This window comes from Salvelinus alpinus, chromosome 25 (assembly GCF_045679555.1).
Source record: "Salvelinus alpinus chromosome 25, SLU_Salpinus.1, whole genome shotgun sequence".
In the NCBI taxonomy this organism is placed as follows: Eukaryota; Metazoa; Chordata; class Actinopteri; order Salmoniformes; family Salmonidae; genus Salvelinus; species Salvelinus alpinus.
In genome coordinates, this window is record NC_092110.1 from 41,487,821 (window position 1) to 41,511,067 (window position 23,247).

Sequence of the window (23,247 nt, forward strand, 5' to 3'; positions counted from 1 at the left end):
GAGCTTTTCAATGCGTCACCACCCCTTCCTCTCCGAGGAGCTTTTCAAAATCCTAAAGGAGAGATGCAGCTGACTCGGGAGGTATTTTAGCCTGCTCAACGAGAACAAACCGTTTGACAACAGAAGTATAAAATACCGTAGGTTACCTGGGTTACGCTAGCCCCAAATAAGGAGTTTTATCAATACGTTTCAGGAAGGGTTTATTTGAGAGAAATTCAAAACATTTTTTTTTTATGGAAGGACGAACGGTTCTGAAACTTCCGTAACGGTCTCCCTAAAATTCAACCAGAGAAGAGGGGATAGGCAGCCTTCGACTCAGTGGAGTTTCTGTGGGTAAGTTTGTAGCAATTGTAAAACAAAAATATATAATAATATGTCAACTTACTTGGATTGCCTGTAGGCTATAATGATCACAAAAGGCTGATAAAGAGAAACAGTCTAGTTTAGCTTTTGTAGCCTGTCGAACCCCCGCCGACGACATTTCAACTTGTCCCAGATTCACTTGTTCTTTCTTCAAACACTTTTCTTTACCTTGGCTGGACATTGACATACTAAGCCGTTGTTTTGTGATGATGATGCTTTGAGACAGTTCCATATTAACACATTTGACAGAGCCTCCAGTAAAGTGCCACGTTACAAGTGTATCTATTTTACAATCACGTTGCTACAACGTAACAAGCAGAATAGCCTGCTTACTTGGTCGCAACACGTTGATAAAAACGGAATCGGTGCATGGGTTAATAGACTAGGAGTCCTTTGTCCCTAGCTAGCTGCCCAGGGAAGACTATAGTACTCTTTGGATTTGTCAGATTAGTAATATTAGTGTTAGATAAGTAGTATTTAGCTTCATCCTGTAATTTCGTCTTTATTATGACAATCGTATATCGGTGCATGGTCATTGCCAATAAATACGTTTTGTTTTGTAAACATTCCCAGCACAGTTTAACATTCACATGAAAGTGCTGTAAATGTATTAAACAAAATGTAATTTCTTACTTTAAAAAAAAAACTGTGAATCATAACATTATGGTGTTTGATGTTATGCATCTTTTGCGTGTACTGATTGATGGCTTGTTGCACCTGTTGCGATGTACGTTTTCACTCAACAGACAGACAGATGTTGTTTAATCAAGACTGTCTTGGTGGACTGTAAATCATTGACATTTAAATATTACTGGTAGACCCTTTTTATGAGATATATGGACGCATTTCTACTTGGTTACATCGAAAACAATAGCACATGGTTAAATACGTGTATGTGCAAATTTTATTTACTGTCACAAATGGCACCCTTTTCACTATGTATGTAGTGCACTACTTTTGACCAGAGCCAAATGGGCCCTTAGTCAAAAGTAGTGCACTATATAGGGAATGTGGTGCCATTTTGGACACTGTTTTTATTGTCTGGCATGATGATTCTGAATCATCACAGGGATCTCTGGTAGTGAGTAGCTCAGTCAGTAGAACGGTCGGTAGCTCGGTCGGTAGATCCGTCAGTAGATCCGTCAGTAGATCAGTCAGTAGATCAGTCAGTAGATCCGTCAGTAGATCAGTCAGTAGATCAGTCAGTAGGTCTACACTCAGGGAGTGGGACGACCAAACATATGATGCAGCAGGTGTCCAGATTAACCTTGTCTGCCGATTCCCCTGCGCCAATCTTCTCTGCTTTGGTCCTGATTCTGTAACGACAGCCGTCAATCTACAGTCACAGTGACCCACTGTAGGGGTCAAGCCCTTTGGAGCTACGGGTCTATTTTATTGACAGCTTAGAGCCTTCTAGAAAAATATAAAATCACAACTTGTCAAGTCAGGGCCCGTGGAGTACGAGTGCTGATCTCGGATCAGTTTGACCTGTTAGATCAGACAGATCCTAGATCATCACGACTACTCTGGAGTTGCTTTGTGAACACGCGTCCTGGTCTTTGTCTTGTTTTTGTTTTTTACTGTGATCTTATGACGGTAGTTGACTAGCTGGCGACGGGATTCATGTGTGATCAGCTGGCCATGTTGCTAAACCAGCAATCACGGTTCACTTGAATGAGATGTGCAGATGCAGAAGCTGAAGAACACTGATTTATGGATGCGTCCCAAATTGCATCCTACCTGGTCAAAAGTAAGTGCGCTATATAGGGAATAGGATGCCGTTTGGGACGGGCCGTATGGTTTGGACAGCCCATTGTCTGAGTTGAATAGGGACTCTCTGGAGGAGCTGGAGGAGGAGGGGACACCTGGCTAATGCTGGCTTCTATGAAGGACCACGATGTCGTCACTAGGACAACGGGCAGCTTGGGAAGTAGGTGGGTGGTACCAAAGCTACTTATCTCTACCCTGGGGTAGCAGTATGTTTACGTACGCGTGTGTGTGGTGTAGGGATGGGGGTTTGAAATAAGTTCACTATTTGAATAGTATCATTAAAAAAAAAAAAAAATTATTCCCTGAGAGGCTGGCGCTCTACAGCTGCGTAGGTGCCGGTGAGATGGAAGCGAGCAGGCGGAGGCGGACAGAGAGAGACGTTTCTCTGCTACAGACAAGACGAGCTAACTTGTATCAGCCACCATCTTATTTATCATCCCATATAGCAGTGCCTGTGTTGACTGGTGTAGACTGTTTTAGGCTTTTTTATTAAATAAATAATTTGTTCGCCCCAGGTTAATAATGGGTATAATAAAGGTTAATAATGGGTATACTATGGTTAGGTTAATAATGGGTATAATAAAGGTTATTAATGGGTATACTATGGTTAGGTTAATAATGGGTATAATAAAGGTTATTAATGGGTATACTATGGTTAGGTTAATAATGGGTATACTATGGTTAGGTTAATAATGGGTATAATAATGGGTATACTATGGTTAGGTTAATAATGGGTATAATAAAGGTTAATAATGGGTATACTATGGTTAGGTTAATAATGGGTATACTATGGTTAGGTTAATAATGGGTATACTATGGTTAGGTTAATAATGGGTATAATAAAGGTTAATAATGGGTATACTATGGTTAGGTTAATAATGGGTATACTATGGTTAGGTTAATTATTGGTACACTATGGTTAGGTTAATAATGGGTATACTATGGTTAGGTTAATAATGGGTATACTATGGTTAGGTTAATAATGGGTATACTATGGTTAGGTTCATAATGGGTACACTATGGTTAGGTTCATAATGGGTATAATAAAGGTTAATAATGGGTATACTATGGTTAGGTTAATAATGGGTATACTATAGTTAGGTTAATAATGAGTACACTATGGTTAGGTTAATAATGGGTATACTATGGTTAGGTTAATAATGGGTATACTATGGTTAGGTTAATAATGGGTATACTATGGTTAGGTTAATAATGGGTATACTATGGTTAGGTTAATAATGGGTATACTATGGTTAATAATGGGTATACTATGGTTAGGTTAATAATGGGTATACTATGGTTAGGTTAATAATGGGTATAATAAAGGTTAATAATGGGTATACTATGGTTAGGTTAATAATGGGTATACTATGGTTAGGTTAATAATGGGTATACTATGATTAGGTTAATAATGGGTACACTATGGTTAGGTTAATAATGGGTATAATAAAGGTAAATTATTGGTACACTATGGTTAGGTTAATAATGGGTATACTATGGTTAGGTTAATAATGGGTATAATAAAGGTTAATAATGGGTATACTATGGTTAGGTTAATAATAGGTATAATAAAGGTTAATAATGGGCACACTATGGTTAGGTTAATAATGGGTACACTATGGTTAGGTTAATAATGGGTATACTATGGTTAGGTTAATAATGTGTATACTATGGTTAGGTTAATAATGGGTATAATAAAGGTTAATAATGGGTATACTATGGTTAGGTTAATAATGGGTATAATAAAGGTTAATAATGGGTATACTATGGTTAGGTTAATAATGGGTATACTATGGTTAGGTTAATAATGGGTATAATAAAGGTTAATAATGGGCACACTATGGTTAGGTTAATAATGGGTACACTATGGTTAGGTTAATAATGGGTATACTATGGTTAGGTTAATAATGTGTATACTATGGTTAGGTTAATAATGGGTACACTATGGTTAGGTTAATAATGGGTATAATAAAGGTTAGTAATGGGTATACTATGGTTAGGTTAATAATGGGTATAATAAAGGTTAATAATGGGTATACTATGGTTAGGTTAATAATTGGTATAATAAAGGTTAATAATGGGTATACTATGGTTAGGTTAATAATGGGTATAATAAAGGTTAATAATGGGTATACTATGGTTAGGTTAATAATGGGTATACTATGGTTAGGTTAATAATGGGTATACTATGGTTAGGTTAATAATGGGTATAATAAAGGTTAATAATGGGTATACTATGGTTAGGTTAATAATGGGTATACTATGGTTAGGTTAATAATGGGTATACTATGGTTAGGTTAATAATGGGTATACTATGGTTAGGTTAATAATGGGTATACTATGGTTAGGTTAATAATTGGTACACTATGCAGACAATTGGAGGTCAGTAAAGTATAATAGTCCAAGGAAATGTAATTAAATCCCTCTAACCTCACTTAACCAGTAGCCAGGTTACCTATTTCCAGTTTATGTTATACAATGTATATACCCTTTGGGCCCTGCTTAAAAGTAGTGCACGATATAGGGAATAGGGCTCTGGTCTAAAGTAGTGCACTATATAGGGAATAGGGAGCCATTTGGGAAGTATCCATGGCGACTTCCCTCAGAGTGCAGGTGGAGCCGTAGCTGCTGCTGCTCCGGTCAGTTATGTCATAAAGAGTTGGTTTTGTCTCTGTCTATCCTTCCCCGAACATGGCCCTGCGTGACCCTAACCTGCCCTCTCTCAACCCCTCTGTCTATCCTTCCCCGAACATGGCCCTGAGTGACCCTTACCTGCCCTCTCTCAACCCCTCTGTCTATCCTTCCCCGAACATGGCCCTGCGTGACCCTAACCTGCCCTCTCTCAACTCCTCTGTCTATCCTTCCCCGAACATGGCCCTGCGTGACCCTTACCTGCCCTCTCTCAACTCCTCTGTCTATCCTTCCCCGAACATGGCCCTGCGTGACCCTTACCTGCCCTCTCTCAACTCCTCTGTCTATCCTTCCCCGAACATGGCCCTGCAGTCTCTCAACCCCTCTGTCTATCCTTCCCCGAACATGGCCCTGCGTGACCCTTACCTGCAGTCTCTCAACCCCTCTGTCTATCCTTCCCCGAACATGGCCCTGCGTGACCCTAACCTGCAGTCTCTCAACTCCTCTGTCTATCCTTCCCCGAACATGGCCCTGCGTGACCCTTACCTGCAGTCTCTCAACTCCTCTGTCTGTAACTGGCTACGTAAAGACAGATTAGTGGAGCCTTTAGCCCTCTCCAGTCTACACCAGGATCCCGTTGAGGTACTGTAGAAGTGTTTCTGTCTCATTTTAAAGACTTTAAAGAGTTTTATGCATAGTATTATTTTAGATAATATAAAATCATGCTATTTAGCAGACGTTTTTATCCAAAGTGACTTATCCCCCAACGAGCCAGGGACAGTCTGACCGTGTCTCTCTCGAATCCCCAACGAGTCTCTGTTGTTGATCTTGTCACTAGCCGTTAGCACAAGTAGCGAAAGTCATCGAAATTGTTAAAACAATTCTAATACAGTTGAAGTCGGAAGTTTACATACACTTAGGTTGGAGTCATTAAGACTTGTTTTTCAACCACTCCACAAATTTCTTGTTAACAAACTATAGTTTTGGCAAGTCGGTTAGATCATCTACTTTATGCATGACACAAGTAATTTTTTCAACAATTGTTTACAGAGATTATTTCACTTATAATTACCTGTATCACAATTCCAGTGGGTCAGAAGTTTACATAAACTAAGTTGACTGTGCCTTTAAACAGCTTGAAAAATTCCAGAAAATGATGTCATGGCTATAGCAGCTTCTGATAGGCTAATTGACATCATTTGAGTCAATTTGAGGTGTACCTCTGGATATATTTCAAGGCCTACCTTCAAACTCAGTGCCTCTTTGCTTGACACCATGGGAAAATCAAAAGAAATTATCCAAGACCTCAAAAAAGAAATGTAGACCTCCACAAGTCTGGTTCATCCTTGGGAGCAATTTCCAAACGCCTGAAGGTACCACGTTCATCAGTACAAACAATAGTACGCAAGTATAAACACCATGGGACCACGCAGCCGTCATACCGCTCAGGAAGGAGACGCGTTCTGTCTCCTGGAGATGAACGTACTTTGGTGCGAAAAGTGCAAATCAATCCCAGAACAACAGCAAAGGACCTAGTGAAGATGCTGGAGGAAACAGGTACAAAAGTATTTATATCCACAGTAAAACGAGTCCTATATCAACAAGGAAGAAGCCACTGTTCCAAAACTGCCATAAAAAGTCAGACTACGGTTTGCAACTGCACATGGGGACAAAGATCATACTTTTTGGAGAAATGTCCTCTGGTCTGATGAAACAAAAATAGAACTGTTTGGCCATAATGACCATTGTTATGTTTGGAGAAAAAAGGGGGAGCCTTGCAAGCCGAAGAACACCATCCTAGCCGTGAACCACGGGGGTGGCAGCATCATGTTGTGGGGGTGCTTTGTTGCAGGAGGGACTGGTGCACTTCACAAAATAGATGGCATCATGAGGTAGGAAAATTATGTTGATATATTGAAGCAATATCTCAAGACATCAGTCAGGAAGTTAAAGCTTGGTCGCAAATGGGTCTTCCAAATGGACAATGACCCCAAGCATACTTCCAAAGCTGTGGCAAAATGGCTTAAGGACAACAAAGTCAAGGTATTTGAGTGGCCATCACAAAGCCCTGACCTCAATCCTTTAGAAAATTTGTGGGCAGAACTGAAAAAGCATGTGCGAGCAAGGAGGCCTACAAACCTGACTCAGTTACACCAGCTCTGTCACCCAACTTATTGTGGGAAGCTTGTAGAAGGCTACCCAAAACATTTGACCCAAGTTAAACAATTTAAAGCCAATGTTACCAAATACTAATTGAGTGTATGTAAACTTCTGACCCACTGGGAATGTGATGAAAGAAATAAAAGCTGAAAGAAATAATTCTCTCTACTATTATTCTGACATTTCACATTCTTAAAATAAAGTGGTGAACCTAACTGAACTAAGACAGGGAATTTTTAAATGTCAGGAATTGTGAAAAACTGAGTTTAAATGTATTTGGCTAAACTGTATGTAAACTTCCGACTTCAACTGTAGATGCAACAATGGATGGATTAATCCATCAGATATTGACTGAAATAATTGCACATAACATTTACCTGGGGGTTTTGGTGGGTATTCAATTGTTTAATACATTTTAAAAATATATTTTACTTTTTTTTTTATATATATATATGTATTGGTTTTTAAAATCGTACAATGTACGTTGTTATTTTATCAGATATATATTTTTTCAAATCTGTTAAAATAAAGACTATGCATATATGAGTAAATTAACATAAATGGGTGGAACAGGGCTACAACCACCAAACACTTGCTCTGTCTACAACCACCAAACACTTGCTCTGTCTACCCTACCTGCACTCACCTGCTCTGTCTACCCTACCTGCACTCACCTGCTCTGTCTACCCTACCCTGTCTACCCTACCTGCACTCACCTGCTCTGTCTACCCTACCTGTACTCACCTGCACTGTCTACCCTACCTGCACTCACCCGCTCTGTCTACCCTACCTACACTCACCTGCTCTGTCTACCCTACCTGCACTCACCTGCACTGTCTACCCTACCTGCACTCACCTGCTCTGTCTACCCTACCCTGTCTACCCTGCCTGTACTCACCTGCTCTGTCTACCCTACCTGCACTCACCTGCTCTGTCCACTCTACCTGCACTCACCTGCTCTGTCCACCCTACCTGCACTCACCTGCTCTGTCTACCCTACCTGCACTCACCTGCGTTGTCCACCCTACCTGCACTCACCTGCTCTGTCCACCCTACCTGCACTCACCTGCTCTGTCTACCCTACCTGCACTCACCTGCGTTGTCTACCCTACCTGCACTCACCTGCTCTGTCCACCCTACCTGCACTCACCTGCTCTGTCTACCCTACCTGCACTCACCTGCTCTGTCCACCCTACCTGCACTCACCTGCTCTGTCCACCCTACCTGCACTGACCTGCTCTGTCTACCCTACCTGCACTCCCCTGCTCTGTCTACCCTACCTGCACTCACCTGCTCTGTCTACCCTACCTGCACTCACCTGCTCTGTTTACCCTACCTGCACTCACCTGCTCTGTTTACCCTACCTGCACTCACCTGCTCTGTCCACCCTACCTGCACTCACCTGCTCTGTCTAGTGTCTACCCTACCTGCACTCACCTGCTCTGTCTACCCTACCTGCACTCACCTGCTCTGTCTACCCTACCTGCACTCACCTGCTCTGTCTACCCTACCTGCACTCACCTGCTCTGTCTACCCTACCTGCACTCACCTGCTCTGTCTAGTGTCTACCCTACCTGCCCTCACCTGCTCTGTCTACCCTACCTGCACTCACCTGCTCTGTCTAGTGTCTACCCTACCTGCACTCACCTGCTCTGTCTACCCTACCTGCACTCACCTGTTCTGTCTACCCTACCTGCACTCACCTGCTCTGTTTACCCTACCTGTACTCACCTGCTCTGTCCACCCTACCTGCACTCACCTGCTCTGTCTACCCTACCTGCACTCACCTGCTCTGTCTACCCTACCTGTACTCACCTGCTCTGTCTACCCTACCTGCACTCACCTGCTCTGTATACCCTACCTGCACTCACCTGCTCTGTTTACCCTACCTGTACTCACCTTCTCTGTCTACCCTACCTGCACTCACCTGCTCTGTCCACCCTACCTGCACTCACCTGCTCTGTCTAGTGTCTACCCTACCTGCACTCACCTGCTCTGTCTACCCTACCTGCACTCACCTGCTCTGTCTACCCTACCTGCACTCACCTGCTCTGTCCACCCTACCTGCACTCACCTGCTCTGTCTACCCTACCTGCACTGACCTGCTCTGTCTACCCTACCTGCACTCACCTGCTCTGTCTAGTGTCTACCCTACCTGCACTCACCTGCTCTGTCCACCCTACCTGCACTCACCTGCTCTGTCTACCCTACCTGCACTCACCTGCTCTGTCCACCCTACCTGCACTCACCTGCTCTGTCTACCCTACCTGCACTCACCTGCTCTGTCCACCCTACCTGTACTCACCTGCTCTGTCTACCCTGCCTGCACTCACCTGCTCTGTCCACCCTACCTGCACTCACCTGCTCTGTCCACCCTACCTGCACTCACCTGCTCTGTCTACCCTACCTGCACTCACCTGCTCTGTCCACCCTACCTGTACTCACCTGCTCTGTCTACCCTGCCTGCACTCACCTGCTCTGTCTAACCCTACCTGCACTCACCTGCTCTGTCCACCCTACCTGCACTCACCTGCTCTGTCTACCCTACCTGCACTCACCTGCGTTGTCTACCCTACCTGCACTCACCTGCTCTGTCTACCCTACCTGCACTCACCTGCTCTGTTTACCCTACCTGCACTCACCTGCTCTGTCCACCCTACCTGTACTCACCTGCTCTGTCCACCCTACCTGCACTCACCTGCTCTGTCTAGTGTCTACCCTACCTGCACTCACCTGCTCTGTCTACCCTACCTGCACTCACCTGCTCTGTCTACCCTACCTGCACTCACCTGCTCTGTCTACCCTACCTGCACTCACCTGCTCTGTCTACCCTACCTGCACTCACCTGCTCTGTCTAGTGTCTACCCTACCTGCCCTCACCTGCTCTGTCTACCCTACCTGCACTCACCTGCTCTGTCTAGTGTCTACCCTACCTGCACTCACCTGCTCTGTCTACCCTACCTGCACTCACCTGTTCTGTCTACCCTACCTGCACTCACCTGCTCTGTTTACCCTACCTGTACTCACCTGCTCTGTCCACCCTACCTGCACTCACCTGCTCTGTCTACCCTACCTGCACTCACCTGCTCTGTCTACCCTACCTGTACTCACCTGCTCTGTCTACCCTACCTGCACTCACCTGCTCTGTATACCCTACCTGCACTCACCTGCTCTGTTTACCCTACCTGTACTCACCTGCTCTGTCTACCCTACCTGCACTCACCTGCTCTGTCCACCCTACCTGTACTCACCTGCTCTGTCTACCCTACCTGCACTCACCTGCTCTGTCTACCCTACCTGCACTCACCTGCTCTGTTTACCCTACCTGCACTCACCTGCTCTGTCTACCCTACCTGCACTCACCTGCTCTGTCTACCCTACCCGCACTCACCTGCTCTGTCTACCCTACCTGCACTCACCTGCTCTGTCTACCCTACCTGCACTCACCTTCTCTGTCTACCCTACCTGCACTCACCTGCTCTGTCCACCCTACCTGTACTCACCTGCTCTGTCCACCCTACCTGCACTCACCTGCTCTGTCTACCCTACCTGCACTCACCTGCTCTGTTTACCCTACCTGTACTCACCTGCTCTGTCTACCCTACCTGCACTCACCTGCTCTGTCTACCCTACCTACACTCACCTGCTCTGTCCACCCTACCTGCACTCACCTGCTCTGTCTACCCTACCTGCACTCACCTGCTCTGTCTACCCTACCTGCACTCACCTGCTCTGTCCACCCTACCTGCACTCACCTGCTCTGTCTACCCTACCTGCACTGACCTGCTCTGTCTACCCTACCTGCACTCACCTGCTCTGTCTAGTGTCTACCCTACCTGCACTCACCTGCTCTGTCCACCCTACCTGCACTCACCTGCTCTGTCTACCCTACCTGCACTCACCTGCTCTGTCCACCCTACCTGCACTCACCTGCTCTGTCTACCCTACCTGCACTCACCTGCTCTGTCCACCCTACCTGTACTCACCTGCTCTGTCTACCCTGCCTGCACTCACCTACTCTGTCCACCCTACCTGCACTCACCTGCTCTGTCCACCCTACCTGCACTCACCTGCTCTGTCTACCCTACCTGCACTCACCTGCTCTGTCCACCCTACCTGTACTCACCTGCTCTGTCTACCCTGCCTGCACTCACCTGCTCTGTCTAACCCTACCTGCACTCACCTGCTCTGTCCACCCTACCTGCACTCACCTGCTCTGTCTACCCTACCTGCACTCACCTGCGTTGTCTACCCTACCTGCACTCACCTGCTCTGTCCACCCTACCTGCACTCACCTGCTCTGTCTACCCTACCTGCACTCACCTGCTCTGTCCACCCTACCTGCACTCACCTGCTCTGTCCACCCTACCTGCACTCACCTGCTCTGTCTACCCTACCTGCACTCCCCTGCTCTGTCTACCCTACCTGCACTCACCTGCGCTGTCTACCCTACCTGCACTCACCTGCTCTGTCCACCCTACCTGCACTCACCTGCTCTGTTTACCCTACCTGCACTCACCTGCTCTGTCCACCCTACCTGTACTCACCTGCTCTGTCCACCCTACCTGCACTCACCTGCTCTGTCTAGTGTCTACCCTACCTGCACTCACCTGCTCTGTCTACCCTACCTGCACTCACCTGCTCTGTCTACCCTACCTGCACTCACCTGCTCTGTCTACCCTACCTGCACTCACCTGCTCTGTTTACCCTACCTGCACTCACCTGCTCTGTCTACCCTACCTGCACTCACCTGCTCTGTCTACCCTACCTGCACTCACCTGCTCTGTCTACCCTACCTGCACTCACCTGCTCTGTCTACCCTACCTGCACTCACCTTCTCTGTCTACCCTACCTGCACTCACCTGCTCTGTCCACCCTACCTGTACTCACCTGCTCTGTCTACCCTACCTGCACTCACCTGCTCTGTCTACCCTACCTGCACTCACCTGCTCTGTTTACCCTACCTGTACTCACCTGCTCTGTCTACCCTACCTGCACTCACCTGCTCTGTCTACCCTACCTACACTCACCTGCTCTGTCTACCCTACCTGCACTCACCTGCTCTGTCTACCCTACCTGCACTCACCTGCTCTGTCTACCCTACCTGCACTCACCTGCTCTGTCCACCCTACCTGCACTCACCTGCTCTGTCTACCCTACCTGCACTGACCTGCTCTGTCTAGTGTCTACCCTACCTGCACTCACCTGCTCTGTCCACCCTACCTGCACTCACCTGCTCTGTCTACCCTACCTGCACTCACCTGCTCTGTCCACCCTACCTGCACTCACCTGCTCTGTCTACCCTACCTGCACTCACCTGCTCTGTCCACCCTACCTGTACTCACCTGCTCTGTCTACCCTGCCTGCACTCACCTACTCTGTCCACCCTACCTGCACTCACCTGCTCTGTCCACCCTACCTGCACTCACCTGCTCTGTCTACCCTACCTGCACTCACCTGCTCTGTCCACCCTACCTGCACTCACCTGCTCTGTCTACCCTACCTGCACTCCCCTGCTCTGTCTACCCTACCTGCACTCACCTGCGCTGTCTACCCTACCTGCACTCACCTGCTCTGTCCACCCTACCTGCACTCACCTGCTCTGTTTACCCTACCTGCACTCACCTGCTCTGTCCACCCTACCTGTACTCACCTGCTCTGTCCACCCTACCTGCACTCACCTGCTCTGTCTAGTGTCTACCCTACCTGCACTCACCTGCTCTGTCTACCCTACCTGCACTCACCTGCTCTGTCTACCCTACCTGCACTCACCTGCTCTGTCTACCCTACCTGCACTCACCTGCTCTGTCTACCCTACCTGCACTCACCTGCTCTGTCTAGTGTCTACCCTACCTGCCCTCACCTGCTCTGTCTACCCTACCTGCACTCACCTGCTCTGTCTAGTGTCTACCCTACCTGCACTCACCTGCTCTGTCTACCCTACCTGCACTCACCTGTTCTGTCTACCCTACCTGCACTCACCTGCTCTGTTTACCCTACCTGTACTCACCTGCTCTGTCCACCCTACCTGCACTCACCTGCTCTGTCTACCCTACCTGCACTCACCTGCTCTGTCTACCCTACCTGTACTCACCTGCTCTGTCTACCCTACCTGCACTCACCTGCTCTGTCTACCCTACCTGCACTCACCTGCTCTGTTTACCCTACCTGTACTCACCTGCTCTGTCTACCCTACCTGCACTCACCTGCTCTGTCCACCCTACCTGTACTCACCTGCTCTGTCTACCCTACCTGCACTCACCTGCTCTGTCTACCCTACCTGCACTCACCTGCTCTGTCTACCCTACCTGCACTCACCTGCTCTGTCTACCCTACCTGCACTCACCTGCTCTGTCTACCCTACCTGCACTCACCTGCTCTGTCTACCCTACCTGCACTCACCTGCTCTGTCTACCCTACCTGCACTCACCTTCTCTGTCTACCCTACCTGCACTCACCTGCTCTGTCCACCCTACCTGTACTCACCTGCTCTGTCTACCCTACCTGCACTCACCTGCTCTGTCTACCCTACCTGCACTCACCTGCTCTGTTTACCCTACCTGTACTCACCTGCTCTGTCTACCCTACCTGCACTCACCTGCTCTGTCTACCCTACCTACACTCACCTGCTCTGTCTACCCTACCTGCACTCACCTGCTCTGTCTACCCTACCTGCACTCACCTGCTCTGTCTACCCTACCTGCACTCACCTGCTCTGTCCACCCTACCTGCACTCACCTGCTCTGTCTACCCTACCTGCACTGACCTGCTCTGTCTACCTTACCTGCACTCACCTGCTCTGTCTAGTGTCTACCCTACCTGCACTCACCTGCTCTGTCCACCCTACCTGCACTCACCTGCTCTGTCTACCCTACCTGCACTCACCTGCTCTGTCCACCCTACCTGCACTCACCTGCTCTGTCTACCCTACCTGCACTCACCTGCTCTGTCCACCCTACCTGTACTCACCTGCTCTGTCTACCCTGCCTGCACTCACCTGCTCTGTCCACCCTACCTGCACTCACCTGCTCTGTCCACCCTACCTGCACTCACCTGCTCTGTCTACCCTACCTGCACTCACCTGCTCTGTCCACCCTACCTGTACTCACCTGCTCTGTCTACCCTGCCTGCACTCACCTGCTCTGTCTAACCCTACCTGCACTCACCTGCTCTGTCTACCCTACCTACACTCACCTGCTCTGTCTACCCTACCTGTACTCACCTGCTCTGTCTACCCTACCTGTACTCACCTTCTCTGTCTACCCTACCTGCACTCACCTGCTCTCTCCACCCTACCTGCACTCACCTGCGTTGTCTAGACTGCCTCATTAATTACTGTTGTTGTCATGTTCTATTGCATAATTCTTATTTACAATGACGGCCAATTTGTGTCGAGAGGGCGCGTTAAATCCCAGACAAAGCTTCAGCGTTCTTATAGAAAGCCAACGTATTCCATTCAGCCCATTTCAGCCATTACCGGGGTGTGTTTGACAGGTCATTTTCCGACAACGGGGGGAAAAATACCGGAGTATGAAAGAGTTGCAGAAGTAAAATGAAATCAATCAGTCCTGCGAGATTTAAGTGACACGTGGATTTTTCACCTCTCAAACACAGGAAATAGAGGTTTGAAAAAGACAGATCCTCAAGTGGTCGGGGCAAGCGTGTTGCTAGCGTGTTGCTAGCGTGTTGCTAGCGTGTTGCTAGCAGAAGTCTTTGTTGTCATCAGAGAGGAAGAGACCCAACTCAGCAGAAAATATGTCTCCCTCCAGCCGGTGGAGATTTTTTGTTATTTCACACACCAAGCACTGAGTTTTTATACGGAGGTCCAAGAAAGGGTGTCGAATTTGGTCAACAACAAAAAATTTATTTGTAATGTTTATTTGCTACGTGAGGTTTATTTGATCGAATAGACGTTTTGTAATGCTTAAGTTGTTAGTGTACTGATATAAGTAGGACACGTGACATTCCGGCAATATAGAGAAAAACACACTATATACAGTGGGGAGAACAAGTATTTGATACACTGCCGATTTTGCAGGTTTTCCTACTTACAAAGCATGTAGAGGTCTGTAATGTTTATCATAGGTACACTTCAACTGTGAGAGACGGAATCTAAAACAAAAATCCAGAAAATCACATTGTATGATTTTTAAGTAATTAATTTGCATTTTATTGCAAGACATAAGTATTTGATCACCTTCCAACCAGTAAGAATTCCGGCTCTCACAGACCTGTTAGTTTTTCTTTAAGAAGCCCTCCTGTTCTCCACTCATTACCTGTATTAACTGCACCTGTTTGAACTCGTTACCTGTATAAAAGACACCTGTCCACACACTCAATCAAACAGACTCCAACCTCTCCACAATGGCCAAGACCAGAGAGCTGTGTAAGGACATCAGGGATAAAATTGTAGACCTGCACAAGGCTGGGATGGGCTACAGGACAATAGGCAAGCAGCTTGGTGAGAAGGCAACAACTGCTGGCGCAATTATTAGAAAATGGAAGAAGTTCAAGATGACTGTCAATCATCCTCGGTCTGGGGCTCCATGCAAGATCTCACCTCGTGGGGCATCAATGATCATGAGGAAGGTGAGGGATCAGCCCAGAACTACACGGCAGGACCTGGTCAATGACCTGAAGAGAGCTGGGACCACAGTCTCAAAGAAAACCATTAGTAACACACTATGCCGTCATGGATTAAAATACTGCAGCGCACGCAAGGTCCCCCTGCTCAAGCCAGGGCATGTCCAGGCCCGTCTGAAGTTTGCCAATGACCATCTGGATGATCCAGAGGAAGAATGGGAGAAGGTCATGTGGTCTGATGAGACAAAAATTGAGCTTTTTGGTCCACTCGACGTGTTTGGAGGAAGAAGAAGGATGAGTACAACCCCAAGAACACCATCCCAACCGTGAAGCATGGAGGTGGAAACATCATTCTTTGGGGATGCTTTTCTGCAAAGGGGACAGGACGACTGCACCGTATTGAGGGGAGGATGGATGGGGCCATGTATCGCGAGATCTTGGCCAACAACCTCCTTCCCTCAGTAAGAGCATTGAAGATGGGTCGTGGCTGGGTCTTCCAGCATGACAACGACCCGAAACACACAGCCAGGGAAACTAAGGAGTGGCTCCGTAAGAAGCATCTCAAGGTCCTGGAGTGGCCTAGCCAGTCTCCAGACCTGAACCCAATAGAAAATCTTTGGAGGGCGCTGAAAGTCCGTATTGCCCAGCGACAGCCCCGAAACCTGAAGGATCTGGAGAAGGTCTGTATGGAGGAGTGGGACAAAATCCCTGCTGCAGTGTGTGCAAACCTGGTCAAGAACTCCAGGAAACGTATGATCTCTGTAATTGCAAACAAAGGTTTCTGTACCAAATATTAAGTTCTGCTTTTCTGATGTATCAAATACTTATGTCATGCAATAAAATGCAAATTAATTACTTAAAAATCATACAATGTGATTTTCTGGATTTTTGTTTTAGATTCCGTCTCTCACAGTTGAAGTGTACCTATGATAAATATTACAGACCTCTACATGCTTTGTAAGTAGGAAAACCTGCAAAATCGGCAGTGTATCAAATACTTGTTCTCCCCACTGTATCTCCAGATGGCTATCCATATTCATGGCATGAGGCTAGTAGCATAGCATCTCTCTCCAGCGAATACAGGCGGGTTGACATCAACGACCCTCATCGAATATTCAAAAAAGGATTACATTAATGAGATGTATTCACCAATTCAAATAAAGGATAGGCGGGAACTAGACTGCCCGCCGTGCCGCTTTTGTGGACAAAGACTCCCATTGTTAGGGCCGAGAGACATGTATCTTGTCAGTATATGCATAATCTTGGTTGTAACTCAATTAACAATTAACAAGGTCTACTTGGTGCTCTACCATTCTCCACCCTTCCCCCTCTCCTCTACTTTTCTGCCATAGACGGGTTGGTTGTCTAGCAACAAAACCCAAGCGTTCGCAACTATGGGGCAAAACAGAGAAGGTTGGCTTAGATTGTTGACAACATGTAACCTATATTTCGTCAAACAATGTTTATTTAATAAATGTTTAACAATAAATGTGCACAATGATCACTCAAATACATCGTTGCAGTTGTTGGTTAGCTAGCTAGTGAATTTTTGGGAATATTAGCATAGACATGACATCAGTCAAAATAAGACATGGTATCAAGAACAAAATGAAACTAGCTGAAACGAGCCGCCGAAGATTCCCCACATGACAGCTTCTTGCTATTGTTGGTAGCTGTCTGGCCAGAATCACAAGGCCTAAGTAACTTGGAGCTCATTAATGGGGTAATGATTGGATGGTCTACATTGTATCTGGCCATCCAGAATCACAACAAGGCCTAAGTAACTTGGAGCTCATTAATGGGGTAATGATTGGATGGTCTACATTGTATCTGGCCATCCAGAATCACAACAAGGCCTAAGTAACTTGGAGCTCATTAATGGGGTAATGATTGGATGGTCTACATTGTATCTGGCCATCCAGAATCACAACAAGGCCTAAGTAACTTGGAGCTCATTAATGGGGTAATGATTGGATGGTCTACATTGTATCTGGCCATCCAGAATCACAACAAGGCCTAAGTAACTTGGAGCTCATTAATGGGGTAATGATTGGATGGTCTACATTGTATCTGGCCATCCAGAATCACAAGGCCTAAGTAACTTGGAGCTCGTTAATGGGGTAATGATTGGATGGTCTACATTGTATCTGGCCATCCAGAATCACAACAAGGCCTAAGTAACTTGGAGCTCATTAATGGGGTAATGATTGGATGGTCTACATTGTATCTGGCCATCCAGAATCACAACAAGGCCTAAGTAACTTGGAGCTCATTAATGGGGTAATGATTGGATGGTCTACATTGTATCTGGCCATCCAGAATCACAAGGCCTAAGTAACTTGGAGCTCGTTAATGGGGTAATGATTGGATGGTCTACATTGTATCTGGCCATCCAGAATCACAACAAGGCCTAAGTAACTTGGAGCTCGTTAATGGGGTAATGCTTGGTCTACATTGTATCTGGCCATCCAGAATCACAACAAGGCCTAAGTAACTTGGAGCTCATTAATGGGGTAATGATTGAATGGTCTACATTGTATCTGGCCATCCAGAATCACAACAAGGCCTAAGTAACTTGGAGCTCATTAATGGGGTAATGATTGGATGGTCTACATTGTATCTGGCCATCCAGAATCACAACAAGGCCTAAGTAACTTGGAGCTCATTAATGGGGTAATGATTGGATGGTCTACATTGTATCTGGCCATCCAGAATCACAACAAGGCCTAAGTAACTTGGAGCTCATTAATGGGGTAATGATTGGATGGTCTACATTGTATCTGGCCATCCAGAATCACAACAAGGCCTAAGTAACTTGGAGCTCATTAATGGGGTAATGATTGGATGGTCTACATTGTATCTGGCCATCCAGAATCACAACAAGGCCTAAGTAACTTGGAGCTCATTAATGGGGTAATGATTGGATGGTCTACATTGTATCTGGCCATCCAGAATCACAACAAGGCCTAAGTAACTTGGAGCTCATTAATGGGGTAATGATTGGATGGTCTACATTGTATCTGGCCATCCAGAATCACAACAAGGCCTAAGTAACTTGGAGCTCATTAATGGGGTAATGATTGGATGGTCTACATTGTATCTGGCCATCCAGAATCACAACAAGGCCTAAGTAACTTGGAGCTCGTTAATGGGGGTAATGATTGGATGGTCTACATTGTATCTGGCCATCCAGAATCACAACAAGGCCTAAGTAACTTGGAGCTCATTAATGGGGTAATGATTGGATGGTCTACATTGTATCTGGCCATCCAGAATCACAACAAGGCCTAAGTAACTTGGAGCTCGTTAATGGGGTAATGATTGGATGGTCTACATTGTATCTGGCCATCCAGAATCACAACAACATGCAGATTTCTTCTCCATTTGAAGCGGTCGCATCGTTTTCATGATGTTGTCAGCTAACCCGTCTATATGCACTGACTAAATCACTGGTTGAATAGTTAGTATGGTATGGGTGTCACCCCCATTCCTCTTCAAGCTTGTATTTATTTTTGGCAGATTTACTCAATATTCTCGCTTCCACCTCTGAGCACAATAGCAATGATTTTATATGTTGTGAGGTTTATCTTCCATATAAACTTTTAGTTCTATGCAGATACACATCAAATGTATTCTGTAAACTAAGTTAGTTCCTCAAACTGCATCAAACTGCATCCCATCATGTGTCAAAGGTAATGCTTCATTCTTATGGCATCTCATTGTGTCATGAAGCATCCCAGTGTCGTAGCCCAGCTGGAAGTCACTGTGCCACGGCCAAGCCAGCTGGAACTCACTTTGTCTCGGCCAAGCCAGCTGGAAGTCACTGTGCCACGGCCAAGCCAGCTGGAAGTCACTGTGCCACGGCCAAGCCAGCTGGAAGTCACTGTGCCAAGGCCAAGCCAGCTGGAAGTCACTTTGCCACGGCCAAGCCAGCTGGAAGTTACTGTGCCACAGCCAAGCCAGCTGGAAGTCACTGTGCCACAGCCAAGCCAGCTGGAAGTCACTGTGCCACGGCCAAGCCAGCTGGAAGTCACTGTACCACAGCCAAGCCAGCTGGAAGTCACTGTACCACAGCCAAGCCAGCTGGAAGTCACTGTACCACGGCCAAGCCAGCTGGAAGTCACTGTACCACAGCCAAGCCAGCTGGAAGTCACTGTACCACGGCCAAGCCAGCTGGAAGTCACTGTACCACAGCCAAGCCAGCTGGAAGTCACTGTACCACGGCCAAGCCAGCTGGAAGTCACTGTGCCACGGCCAAGCCAGCTGGAAGTCACTGTGCCACAGCCAAGCCAGCTGGAAGTCACTGTGCCACGGCCAAGCCAGCTGGAAGTCACTGCCACGGCCAAGCCAGCTGGAAGTCACTGTGCCAAGGCCAAGCCAGCTGGAAGTCACTGCCACGGCCAAGCCAGCTGGAAGTCACTGTGCCACGGCCAAGCCAGCTGGAAGTCCCTGTGCCACTGCCAAGCCAGCTGGAAGTCACTGCCACGGCCAAGCCAGCTGGAAGTCACTGTGCCACGGCCAAGCCAGCTGGAAGTCCCTGTGCCACTGCCAAGCCAGCTGGAAGTTACTGTACCACGGCCAAGCCAGCTGGAAGTCACTTTGCCACAGCCAAGCCAGCTGGAAGTCACTTCGCCACTGCCAAGCCAGCTGGAAGTCCCCGTGCCACGGCCAAGCCAGCTGGAAGTCACTTTGCCACAGCCAAGCCAGCTGGAAGTCATTTTGCCACTGCCAAGCCAGCTGGAAGTCACTTTGCCACGGCCAAGCCAGCTGGAAGTCATTGTGCCACAGCCAAGCCAGCTGGAAGTCACTTTGCCACGGCCAAGCCAGTTGGAAGTCACTGTACCACGGCCAAGCCAGCTGGAAGTCACTGTACCACGGCCAAGCCAGCTGGAAGTCACTGTGCCACGGCCAAGCCAGCTGGAAGTCACTGTACCACGGCCAAGCCAGCTGGAAGTCACTGTGCCACGGCCAAGCCAGCTGGAAGTCCCTGTGCCACTGCCAAGCCAGCTGGAAGTTACTGTACCACGGCCAAGCCAGCTGGAAGTCACTTCGCCACTGCCAAGCCAGCTGGAAGTCCCCGTGCCACAGCCAAGCCAGCTGGAAGTCACTTCGCCACTGCCAAGCCAGCTGGAAGTCCCCGTGCCACGGCCAAGCCAGCTGGAAGTCACTTTGCCACGGCCAAGCCAGCTGGAAGTCACTGTGCCACTGCCAAGCCAGCTGGAAGTCACTGTGCCACGGCCAAGCCAGTTGGAAGTCATTGTGCCACAGCCAAGCCAGCTGGAAGTCACTGTGCCACAGCCAAGCCAGTTGGAAGTCATTGTGCCACAGCCAAGCCAGCTGGAAGTCACTGTGCCACGGCCAAGCCAGCTGGAAGTCATTGTCCCACAGCCAAGCCAGCTGGAAGTCACTGTGCCACGGCCAAGCCAGTTGGAAGTCACTTTGCCACGGCCAAGCCAGTTGGAAGTCACTGTGCCACGGCCAAGCCAGCTGGAAGTCACTGTGCCACGGCCAAGCCAGTTGGAAGTCACTTTGCCACGGCCAAGCCAGCTGGAAGTTACTGTGCCACGGCCAAGCCAGCTGGAAGTCACTGTACCACGGCCAAGCCAGTTGGAAGTCACTGTGCCACTGCCAAGCCAGTTGGAAGTCACTTTGCCACGGCCAAGCCAGCTGGAAGTCACTGTGCCAAGGCCAAGCCAGTTGGAAGTCACTTTGCCACGGCCAAGCCAGCTGGAAGTCACTGTGCCACGGCCAAGCCAGTTGGAAGTCACTTTGCCACGGCCAAGCCAGCTGGAAGTCACTGTGCCAAGGCCAAGCCAGTTGGAAGTCACTGTGCCACGGCCAAGCCAGCTGGAAGTCACTTTGCCACGGCCAAGCCAGTTGGAAGTCACTGTACCACGGCCAAGCCAGTTGGAAGTCACTTTGCCACGGCCAAGCCAGTTGGAAGTCACTGTACCACGGCCAAGCCAGCTGGAAGTCACTGTGCCACGGCCAAGCCAGCTGGAAGTCATTGTGCCACAGCCAAGCCAGTTGGAAGTCACTGTACCACGGCCAAGCCAGTTGGAAGTCACTGTACCACGGCCAAGCCAGCTGGAAGTCACTGTGCCACGGCCAAGCCAGCTGGAAGTCATTGTGCCACAGCCAAGCCAGCTGGAAGTTACTGTGCCACAGCCAAGCCAGGCCCCTGCTATGGCTGTATAAGTCTATGGGCTGTATCCACCTGGGCTGTATCCATATATTGCGTGTATCCCAAATGGCACCCTATTCCCAATATATTGTGCACTACTTTTGACCAGAGCCCTGAAAGATAGTGAGCTAAATAGGGATTAGGGTGTCATTTGGGGTGGCACGCCTGATTGTCTCATCATCCGGTAAGGCTGATTGGATTAGGTGAAAGCCTTGCCACTCGACCACGTAATGACTCTTGGTGTGTAGCGACAGTTGATCAGCCTCCCAGTGCTGGGTGGAGGCTGATAGGGCTGTTCAACCTATGGATGTTTCCACCCTCATCGTAAGTGTCTCGCTGTCAACTGGTATTGGAATGTGAGCTCGTTATTCTCTTGGCTAGGTTTTTTAGGGTGAATATATATATATATACAGTACCAGTCAAACGTTTGGACACACCTACTCATTCAAGGGTGTTTTTCTGTATTTTTACTATTTTCTACATTGTAGAATAATAGTGAAGACATCAAAACTATGAAATAACACATATGGAATCATGTAGTAACCAAAAAAGTGTTAAACAAATCTAAATATATTTATATTTGAGATTCTTCAAAGTAGCCACCCTTTGCCTTGATTCCATATGTGTTATTTCATAGTTTTGATGTCTTCACTATTATTCTACAATGTAGAAAATAGTAAAAATAAAGAAAAACCCTTGAATGAGTAGATGTGTCCAAACTTTTGGCTGGTACTCTGTGTGTGTGTGTGTGTGTGTGTGTGTGTGTGTGTGTGTGTGTGTGTGTGTGTGTGTGTGTGTGTGTGTGTGTGTGTGTGTGTGTGTGTGTGTGTGTGTGTGTGTGTGGTGTGTGTGTGTGTGTATATATATTCCACAGGTGCCCTGGATAATCATAGTAGCTACCTGTGTTTCCAGGGCAGGGTGCTGTTAACCCTGTCTTTACCAATCTGTCTGTCCCCAGGGCAGGGTATTGTTCTATGAAATAACTACACTAACCCTATCTCTGCCTGTGTCTGTGTGTCCCTACGGCAGGGTGCTGTCTGTCCTAACCCTGTCTCTGCCTGTGTCTGTGTGTCCCTACGGCAGGGTGCTGTCTGTCCTAACCCTGTCTCTGCCTGTGTCTGTGTGTCCCTACGGCAGGGTGCTGTCTGTCCTAACCCTGTCTCTGCCTGTGTGTCCAGGGTGCTGTCTGTCCTAACCCTGTCTCTGCCTGTGTGTCCAGGGTGCTGTCTGTCCTAACCCTGTCTCTGCCTGTGTGTCCAGGGTGCTGTCTGTCCTAACCCTGTCTCTGCCTGTGTGTCCAGGGTGCTGTGCTATGGAGTATGTTATTATTATGTGGTTCTCTATCTCTCTCTCTATATATATATATATATATATATATATATATATATATATATATATATATATATATATATATATATAAACTCAGCAAAAAGGAAATGTCCTCTCACTGTCAACTGTGTTTATTTTCAGAAAACTTAACATGTGTAAATATTTGTATGAACATAACAAGATTCAACAACTGAGACATAAACTGAACAAGTTCCACAGACATGTGG

General features: G+C 47.5%; 2 protein-coding genes across 3 annotated transcripts in view; both read left to right on the top strand.

Moving 5' to 3' along the window:
* The first annotated feature begins 55 nt into the window (after nucleotides 1-55).
* The window catches only part of nin (ninein (GSK3B interacting protein)), an 85,133-nt gene continuing 61,941 nt past the window's right edge, over nucleotides 56-23,247 (top strand). For both annotated transcript variants that reach the window (XM_071366802.1, XM_071366803.1), the window contains exon 1: nucleotides 56-333. The gene's annotated coding sequence lies outside the window, so the exon portion shown is untranslated. The remainder of the gene's footprint in view (nucleotides 334-23,247) is intronic.
* Nucleotides 4,825-21,978, top strand: LOC139553112 (ice-structuring glycoprotein-like). The gene is made up of 3 exons (XM_071365067.1): nucleotides 4,825-5,347; nucleotides 19,240-21,716; nucleotides 21,940-21,978. The coding sequence occupies exons 1-3, from the start codon at nucleotides 4,825-4,827 to the stop codon at nucleotides 21,976-21,978; spliced, it is 3,039 nt and encodes a 1,012-aa protein (XP_071221168.1).

Bases quoted from the DNA above. Each gene is read 5' to 3' on its own strand.
- LOC139553112 (XM_071365067.1), top strand. From the start codon at position 4,825: ATGGCCCTGCGTGACCCTAACCTGCCCTCTCTCAACCCCTCTGTCTAT. The intron at 5,348-19,239 runs GTAAAGACAGAT...TGTGTCATGAAG, and splicing joins CTCTGTCTGTAACTGGCTAC to CATCCCAGTGTCGTAGCCCA. The intron at 21,717-21,939 runs GTATCCACCTGG...CTTGGTGTGTAG, and splicing joins GCTGTATAAGTCTATGGGCT to CGACAGTTGATCAGCCTCCC.